General features: G+C 35.9%; 1 protein-coding gene across 1 annotated transcript in view; it reads right to left on the reverse strand.

Annotated features, from left to right (window-relative positions):
* Window positions 1-6: 6 nt before the first annotated feature.
* GIMD1 (GIMAP family P-loop NTPase domain containing 1) overlaps window positions 7-9,636 on the reverse strand; it is a 12,878-nt gene continuing 3,248 nt past the window's right edge. Inside the window, exon 3 of the mRNA XM_019635983.1 lies at window positions 7-2,802. Within this exon, the coding sequence (XP_019491528.1) occupies window positions 2,542-2,802 (261 nt within the window). The 3' untranslated portion in view covers window positions 7-2,541. The remainder of the gene's footprint in view (window positions 2,803-9,636) is intronic.

The raw sequence follows: 9,636 nt of genomic DNA on the forward strand, positions 1-9,636 counted from the left end.
GACCTGGCAGCATTAGGGGTGAATCACTAATGCCCCAAGATGGTATGTGCTTAATGAGACTAACCCCAACTGCACAAAAATACTAAGTATGCTTCCAATCCTCTAAAATACTCAAAACACTAAAATATTGGGTCGTCGGGAAAGACATGACACATTTTTGCATTGAAAAAGATCCACGTACTATCATTCAGAAAAAGCTGAATGACCCAGCTTCAGTGGAGCACAGCACAAAATGTTCACTTCAGTGTCTTACCATCCTTAAGATACAACGATTTCATTACCAGCTATCACATGATTTTACTGTATCCACTATGCTGATTGTAAGTGAGGAGCTAGGATGGCATAATGGTGCATGGAAGAGCATATCTGGAATTTAATGCCTCCTGGATACTATGCTAGAATTCAGAGTGTATTAAGAAAATACACTAACCAGAAAGATGGGGAAGATGAAGAGAAAATAGTGGTGAGGAATGGACTTTCTAATATTTGTATTTAACTTAAAAGAGAGATGATAAACTATCAGGCATGCTCAATGTAAATGGTAAAAGAGGACTTTTGAAACAGATGGGACAATCTGCAAGGGGAAGTCTTGAATTATGTAAAACTATCTTAGAAAAATCTAGTAATATGGGGACAGGAAAAGCATTGAAAAGACCTGTTTCCTAGGGAGGATGGGGGAAGGAGAAAAGGATAAGGAGGCGATGAAAGTGTTCTAACAGTCTTATTTTAATGGTTGAGGGGATAATACAGTGGGGAGTGAAAGTTCTTGGTTAGGGAAAGTTATTACCTTGTTATCAGACAGTAGTGGAGAAGTATGTACTTGATTCTGAATTCAGGAATGAGGAAATAATCCTTAATGGGTGGGAATTAAAGTAGAACTAAATATCAAGGAGAAAAGTTGAATTTATAGCAACTTTATCAAATCAAAACTAAGGAAAATAAAATGTAAGAAATACAGTAATATAATAAATATAAAGTAAGATGGTGAAACATCCTGTATGCTTTCATGGGAGAATTTAATATCACAAAATTTCATTTGTCACAAAACACTACAAGAGAACTTTTTTTGAAATTAGAAAAAAAGACCTGAAAGTATATATAAAAATGAATGCCTGAGAGTAGCCAGAAAATATTTTGAAAAAAAAAAAAAAACAAGGGAAACTTATTCTCCTAGATATCAACCAATGATATAAAACCCCTTTAATTATTCTGGTATTTACAGTAGTATTAATAAAATTGGTAATGGAAAAGCGTTAAGAATCCAGAATAGATCCAGAAATAGATAAAGGAGATATATCTCTATACATCTATCTACCTACCTCAGTCTTTCTACCTTCAGTAGGAAAAGGATGAATTATTTAATAAATACAGCAAATACAATTGGTTACACATCTGAAAGGAGATGAAACAAACCCTATCTCATATCATGTGTATAGAAATATATGACAATAAGAAAATTCACAAATCTGGTTTGAAAAACATTGCATCGTGAAGGACAGAGGGCTAATATTTGTAATATACATAGAGCTCTTCTAATAATCCAAGCAGGAAGTGTTGAAGAAAAAAAATACTCAGTGACACTTGTTAAGATGGTAAGGCAGACCTGTTAGTAATTCAGGTCCACTGACATAGGTATAGGCACCACTGCAGTGGGATTTTACAGTGGGGAGAGCGATGAGGCCCAACTCCGAATACAGGATGGGCAAGTGAGAATGGATAGCCAAGGAGCAGGGTGGGGATCTGTGGATGGAAAAACACTAAGAGGAAGCAGGGGTCAGAAGGAGCCAGGCTAAACCCACCTAACAGGACCTCTCCCAAACAGGCCAAGGTGATCAGACATCTCCCAGGGGGTAATAGAAGAGGGTGGAGGATTATGGTCAAACTGGGTTCTTGCTAAAACTAGATTTTACAAAGCACAGATGGGCCTAGGAGAAGGTTCAGGAATCTGTCTAAAGTTTTGGTCAAGGAAAGATCTTTGTGAGAAGTAATCCAATAGAAAAGTGATAAAAAGGACAAAGAATGTGAAGAGGCAGTTCATGGAAGAACAAATCTAAATGACCAACATGCCTATAAAAAGATGCTCCAATTCAGTAGTAGTCTGGGAAAAGCATTAACAGTAAGATAATGCCTTTACATTTATCAAACTGGTGTTAGCAATAGTTGTTTAAAACGGTAACACTGAGTAATGACATGAATATAGAAAAATGTATTCAAATGTTGAAAACCAAGTTTGTTACATTTATGGAGTATGTACTCATGTTTGGCTTTCTTCTTTCAACTTTGTGTTTGGGCAATTCATTGATATTACGTGCAGTTGTAGTTTGTTCATTCTCATCACCATATAACATTCCATTCTGTGAATATACAACAATTTACTTATCCATTCTACTGTTAACAGACATTTGGATAATTTTGGAAGTGTACCAGTGTACACTCTCATCTGCAGGATACAGAAATTCTTATGGTCCATTCTAACAAAGGCACTTTTGAAACCAGATTTCTGACATTCAAACCCAATGCCCTTTTCCTTTTATGTAAATTTTATTTAAAGGTAAGAACTTGGTAACAGTTTTCTCTTATAAATTCCATAATTCTTACTAAGATGTTCATTCTTTGTTCTTTAAGTGAGTTTCCTTTTTTATACTGGAAAATATATCTGTGCTGAAGAGAATTTAGTACAGTTAGCAGTGTATCGGAAGCCTCGTGTAAGTATTCATCTTCACTGAACCCAGCCTCTTCTATTTTTTCTGCATGGGTAAAAAGGATGGCAGTGTAATTCTTCCAAGCTTGTCCCAGAAGTTCCTAAAAGAGAGAAGACATTAAATGGCTATTTTCCTTGGACTATATTCCTCAAAAATGAGTAAGGAGTTACTGTGGTCCAACATAGTCAACAGATCTGTATGTCATGTTTCTAACAGCTGATAGATGTGATGGGAAGTGAAAATGGAGTCAAATAATGTAAGTAAATAGAGATGTGTGGGCTTTCTTTAAAAAAAAGGCTTTAGTTCTTCATTTTGATTTGCCGTTATAACTTACGTGTACACATCTCCAAAACTGCATATTATCAAGGCTGCATATGATACACAGGAGTCCCCTCGTACCTGTGGTTTCACTTCCCGCGATTTCAGTTACCTCTGGTCGACCCTGGTTCCAAAAGATCTACATAATTCACCTCCCTTTATCACATCACATAGACATTGTATCATCTCACATCATCACAAGAAGGGTAAGTACAATACAATACGATATTTTGTAAGAGACACCACATTCACATTCACTTTTATTACAGTATAGTAGTATAATTTTTTTATTGTTAATTTCTTACTGTGCCTAATTTACAAATTAAACTCTCATAGGTATGTATGTATAGGAAAACACATAGTATATATAGAGTTCGGTACTGTTGTGGTTTCAGTCATCCACAGGATTTGTCTTGGAACAAATTCCTCATGGATAAGGGGGGACAACTGTATTTATATTTGCAACATTCAGCAATCACTCATATTAATTGTCGACCTGAATCTGTTAGAACCACTTAATTCCTTTAAGTCAAAAGACCTTGACCAAGGGAACTGTTATGTCTTTTTTTTGTAGGAATGTTGTGTTATCACTAAAAGCATCTTCTAAGGATTTATAATTACATAATCTGTTTACAATCTATTAATCAGATGACATGTAATGGAAAATCTAAGATCAAAATACATTTGGTGATTTGGAACAACTACAAAATGTTACTGTGATTCGCATCCTCTTCACATGCCTAGAATCAAACAATTTATCGGATGACTTCCTCTAATGTGGTTGAAAAACACGGAAGACTGGTGTTCCTTTGTTTAGTAATATGTGGAAGTTGGTTATGTAATAAATTCTTGTTTGATTAGTGAAAATAAGCAGATATAAAGCAGAAGTAACCGCATGTGGCAAATTGTTCATGCAATATGAAAGGCATCCAGAAATAACCATGTAACTTTTTTGAATATTTCCAAAGTTATATGAAATCATGACAATATGACAGTAAAATAACATTTCCTCCATTCCAAACACTGCCATTACCAAAATATTTCCCAAGCTGCTACAGTTTATAATAGCAAGAAAAATATAAAATGCTTAGGAATAAAATGATGACGTCCCACAATCAGAAGAAAGAAAGAGAGATCAACTAATATTTAGTGCCAGATATGATAAGCACTTTACATCTTTCTTTGGAAGCTCAGCAGAATGATTTGTGGGAGACACTGTTGTTATCTCCATTATGATATGGAGAAACTGATGTATAGAGAAGTTCAGTACAAACCCATGGAGAGGTATTAATATAAACTCTGGTTTTAAGAAAATCTTGAAAAAATTGAAAGACAGTTTGGGAAACATCAATGTATATATTGGGTTGTCGGAAAAGTTATGACATTTTTTCTAAGTTTCTCATTGCAAAACTGTGTCATGACTTTTCTGCCAACCCAATATAACAAATATATGATTAGTATTTATAATATAGAAAACTGAAAATAGAGAAAAAGAGGGAGGAAGAATCAGGACATGTAAATTTAATATTAAAATACAGGAATTATAGGACTATATTTAAAATGAAAAACATCTTGAGACTATGATTACCAATTATAACTCTTAATACACTCTGGCTTTTGTCAGAGTTATTTATTTACATATCCATCTCTATAACTTGACCATGAGCTCTTTGAAGGTAGGGTCTATGTCTTCATATATTCAATCAAACTCTCATATATTCAATTGTAAGCTCTCAATATAGTTTCTATTAATTTGGAATTTAAACCCTCACCATCGGGTTTTATTGACTTGTTTTCACTCTTCAGTTTTAAAGCTAGGTGCTAGGAATAAAAGAACTCCTGGGCCATTTACGTAAGAATCACTTGCCATGTTGCTAAAAAAATGCATCAGAAACTTTATGGGTGGAACCTGGGAATTGGAATTTTAAAAAGCAATGGTTGATTGTTCTTTCTGCAAATATTTATTGAGGGTCTGCTTTGTTTCAGGGATACAGTGGAACAAGACAGATATGTGTCCTGCTTATATCTAGTGGAGATTCTTGTGTATTAACACACCTAGGGCTTAAGGAAAGGGACAGGAAAATTATATTTTCAATTTGTTGTAATTGCAAGTGTTGTGATAGAAATATATTGGCGCTATAGGGGCAGACATTTAGCCCCGTTTGGGGTGGGGGTGGGAAGTGGGGGTAAAGGGAGAAGACAGGAAAGTTTGTCGCATGTGATGATGTCATAAGTATAGGAACTAACAAGGGAATTTTCAGACAGTAAAGACATACCAAGCAAAGAGAGGGAGCATTATTGGGGATTATATAGTATTGGGATTTTATTTCTATACAACTATTGATCCTTCATTGCTCTTGCCTCTATACATTTCTCAAATTTAGAGCTACATCTGATAGTCACCCAGTATATTATTGATGTGTTCTTATTGTCATAATATTGAAACATGACATACAAGTTAATAAATAGCAACTGCCCTTAACCTTTTGAGTGCTACTGCAAAATCCACACCCTCAGAATTGGTTTATGGGCCATATTTGCCATTAAATATTTTTAAAACATCATTGTAATAAAAATTTGTGCAAAGTAAACTGTTTGGCTCAAGTGGTCCTTCCCTGAGTTATATAACACAGAATTCTTCTCTTGCTAGGTTAGTACTTACTTCATTAAATGATATAACTTTCACAGTATGTCTTTAGTTCCTGGTTTTCTGCACTGTAACAGTAATATGTTCCCTGTGTGTCCAACATATACTTTAAAGCATAATATGATTCAGGGATAATGAGTTAAAGCACCTAAGGATAATAGATTTGCAAGGTCAACACCACTTACGAGTCCATATGTTCAACCATTGGGAAGTTTTTACATGTTGATAATTATTTATGAAAGGATGCTCATGTCCTGAACTATGAGAGAAATTGCACTTTTGAATTACTGCCCAAAATAGAAGAGAATGGTTGATTTAGCTTATAATCTTTAGATTGATTTTTGGCTGGAAAATAGTTGAATATTTGAAAGTAGTGTCGCTTGGTGTATAGTCATCATGTTAGTGGCCAAACGTGTTCTCTATGGACCCAGAGAAAGAATAATCACAGTTGATTGATACCTCACATAAAAATCCAAAAGCAAGATAAGTTAATGTAAGTTATCTGGTGTTAATAATTTAAATACAGTACTAAGCTAGATGGAAAATTTACAATCAATCATGAATTGTTTGGTTTTAGACTGCTAATGGGTACGAGTCCATCTAGTCCTTTTGGGACAACTAGTTAGGATATAAACTTTGTTTTCCAGGAATTATGTTCATTTTCCCAGGACCTCACCAGCCCTGCCCCATTTGTTTGTGGTTGATGAAATCATAGCATCTGGACTTTTTAGGGGGAAACTTTAAAAAAAGCCAACTATTACATCAACTGAGAAAAAAAAATTATCGTGGAACAGGAGGACAATAAGGACCATTTTTTATATTTTAAGCTATTCCCTTACTCTCATCACACTTAAAACGCCACATTTTCCTTCTCAGAGAGCCAAAGCTGAATTTGATAAGACCTTGTTAGATCAGATTCAGAGAATTTTCAACCTTTGAGATTATCTGTCCGAATTGCCTTATTTTACAGATGATGATATTGAGGCCTTGCAATGTGAACTGGCTTGGCCAAAGCCACATGGCTGATTCTTGGCAGGCCTGGGCCTGTAACAGAGGTCCCTGGCCTGCCAGGCCCATGTCCTTCTTACTAAATTGGAGCTTCTCAGTTTAACTTTACTAAGCCAGTGAATTTCCTTCCCAGAGTTTTTTCTACATTAATAAGGAAGTTCTTGTTATAAATATAAATCAGGGCCATGGAAGTTTGATTTCACTCTTACTTTCTTCTGAAGCCTGGCAAGATAATCCAAAATACGTCTACAAATATTATGTCCTATTTTTAGGATAAGACAAATTCTAACAAAATAATAGTGACCATAGCAAATATTGCCATGTGCAAGTGCCTGAATTAACTTACTGTTATGTAAATATCACATTAATGCCAAAAGTAACCCAGTAGACACTATTATTTTTCCCAATTTACTAATGAAGAGATGGAAGTTACATGCCCGAAGTCACAAGGCAAGTGAGTAAGCTGAGTAGGAACTTGAACACAGGCATAGCTTACTCCAGAACCCATGCTCTTAACCTCTGTAATATGTTGTTCATATGTAATATGTCTAGTAGTTCATTTGAGTGGTACTCGGCTCAGTCTGATATACTGATGATAACAATAAAAACAATAGTAATTTTCTGCGAACCCACTGTGAACCTACTGTAAGTCAGGCATGATGACAAGTACGTTACATGTATTAAATATAACCTTCAGCACTTTTTACATAGGTAAAATTATCTCCATTTGATAAGTGAGGAACTGAAGCCAAGAAAGTCTTAGGAACATTTATAGTCTTAGACCTAATTTATACAGCAAGGCTTATTTTTCAACTAAATTCTATCAAACAACTATGAGTAAGCTGATGATCTTTGTTTAGTATTTTCAGACCTTGCATTGGCTTTTCTAACTCTTTTTGGATACACATCCACCCCTAACATCAACACTCTAGTTGTTCATTCTGAGTCAAAAAGCACATGTTTGAGGCCTGATTGTATACAATAATAATTCCTGATACCCTGATAGTAGGAAGAACATGGACTTCAGTCAATTCCTAGATTCAGTTTCTACTGTTTGGCTGTATGCTAGCACTTTCCTTAAGGTGACTTTGTTACATCTGCTCTGATCCATTATTTGTGGATTTTTTTTAACATTCAAATGATATTCAGATAACATTCAAATGAATCATTTTCTTTTTTTCCTAATTTTGGGGAGACTGTTCACTGTCATCTCTACCATTTTGCTATAAGTTAATAAAGGCCTAACATAAATAAAAAGTGAAGTGTTTCAGTTGTCACAGCCGGCAGCCTATATAATGCCTCTGTAAAATATTAGAGCACAAATTGAGAGAGAGATTTTTTAAAGAGACAGCTGGGAGGCACAGGAAAGGAGGGGTCACTTCTCTAGCATTGACCTTACAGAATTCTTCTATGGCAGACATCCGTGCCCCCAGAAAAGGGGAAAGGAAAAGGTGAAGGCAGACGTCCCGTTCTCCATTTTGCATGAGCCAGGAAAAAAAAAAAAATCCAGGGTGTGTCTGCAACAAGAGGACCTTAGCAACTCTTTGCTCCTTCCTAACAGCTGTGGGTCCTGTTGAATATTTAGACATTCTGCAGCTGCTCCCAATCTGTGAGCACATCCAGATGGCTGCCACCAGTATCTGAGGCACCTTCCGAAAGAAGGTCATAAACAGCCAGCCCGTGCTTACTTAGGTGATCCTCAACCCAAGATCAGGGTGAAGCCCCAAATAGGACTGCAGTGCCTCCCATGGGTTGGGGGCCCCTTAGTATTACTGAATCTTGGCTGCTGAGTTCTCCTAGGAGAGAACTTATTTATTCTCAAAAAAAAAATATTACGGATCTGAGTTTGGCCCTAGCCTATCTCCTCTCTGCCTTTTACTCCTGAATTGGACACTACTTAAGGAAGGCAGACATAAGAGAAAGCTGTGTGCCAGACACCATTAAAAAAAGATCAGAGATATATATGAATAAAATTCACTTCTATAAAAAAAAAAAGTCGGGATTGTAATATTGTTGTATATCCTAACACTGGAAAAATATATTTTCAAAATGTATGTCTTTTAAATACCCTTTTTGGCTCAGGGTAGGACTAGCATAGAGAAAAATTTGGAGACATATGGAAAGAGTCAAGTTAGTTTTGAGAAATATTTGTTTATGCGTTTACTGAATTTACTGAATTACATCCATCTATAGCTTAAACTAAATGTTTACTATCAGCTTTAAATGAATTTTAAAAACTGTTTAAAAATTATACTGATGGAAAACTGCAGATTTCTCACCAGAAATATTGTTTGAAATGCAGGCTTTAATAGTTTGGGGAGGTTTATGGGCTTTCTGAGATTCCACATTGTTTCTTAATTGCAATCATCTTCTCTTTTTCTTTGCTTTTGTACAGCATGTCCTTGATTTTTCAAGAGTTAGATGATGAGGATTATTTTTCATACTCTTGTCACCCTAATTTTTTCCACTAGTTTCTTGTGATTACACATATGGCTTGGTTTTTTTTTCCCCATTTTTAGAAACATGCACAGTTACTGAAAAATAAAACGTGTGTCTGTCATTTAGAACAATCTTATGTCTTTACTAGTTAAAGAGAAAAATATCTTTCTTTAAAGCAAACTACACTATCCTTCTAATTGAAACAGATTCCACATCAGCATGATCAGAGACTGGACCAAAAAAAAAGAGTGCATTTAGAAAGTTCTTCTCGAGTGAAAAATGTCTGCTGTCTACTCTCCTAGTAGTTTACCTATGGCACTTCTAGTAAAAATGAGTTCTCCAGGGCCGGCCGAGTGGCGCGATGGTTAAGAACTCGCTTGGGATGCCAAAGGGCCCCGGTTCGGATCCCACATATGAGGGCCAGTGACGCTGCCCTCTGCAGCTAAGATGCTGAACAACAGCTCAACCTGGAGCTGGGCTGCTGTGAGTCACCGGCGACGGCGTGGGCTGCACTCCCTGTGG

The sequence above is a fragment of the Hipposideros armiger genome, unplaced genomic scaffold (genome assembly GCF_001890085.2).
Source record: "Hipposideros armiger isolate ML-2016 unplaced genomic scaffold, ASM189008v1 scaffold_26, whole genome shotgun sequence".
Lineage (NCBI taxonomy): Eukaryota > Metazoa > Chordata > Mammalia > Chiroptera > Hipposideridae > Hipposideros > Hipposideros armiger.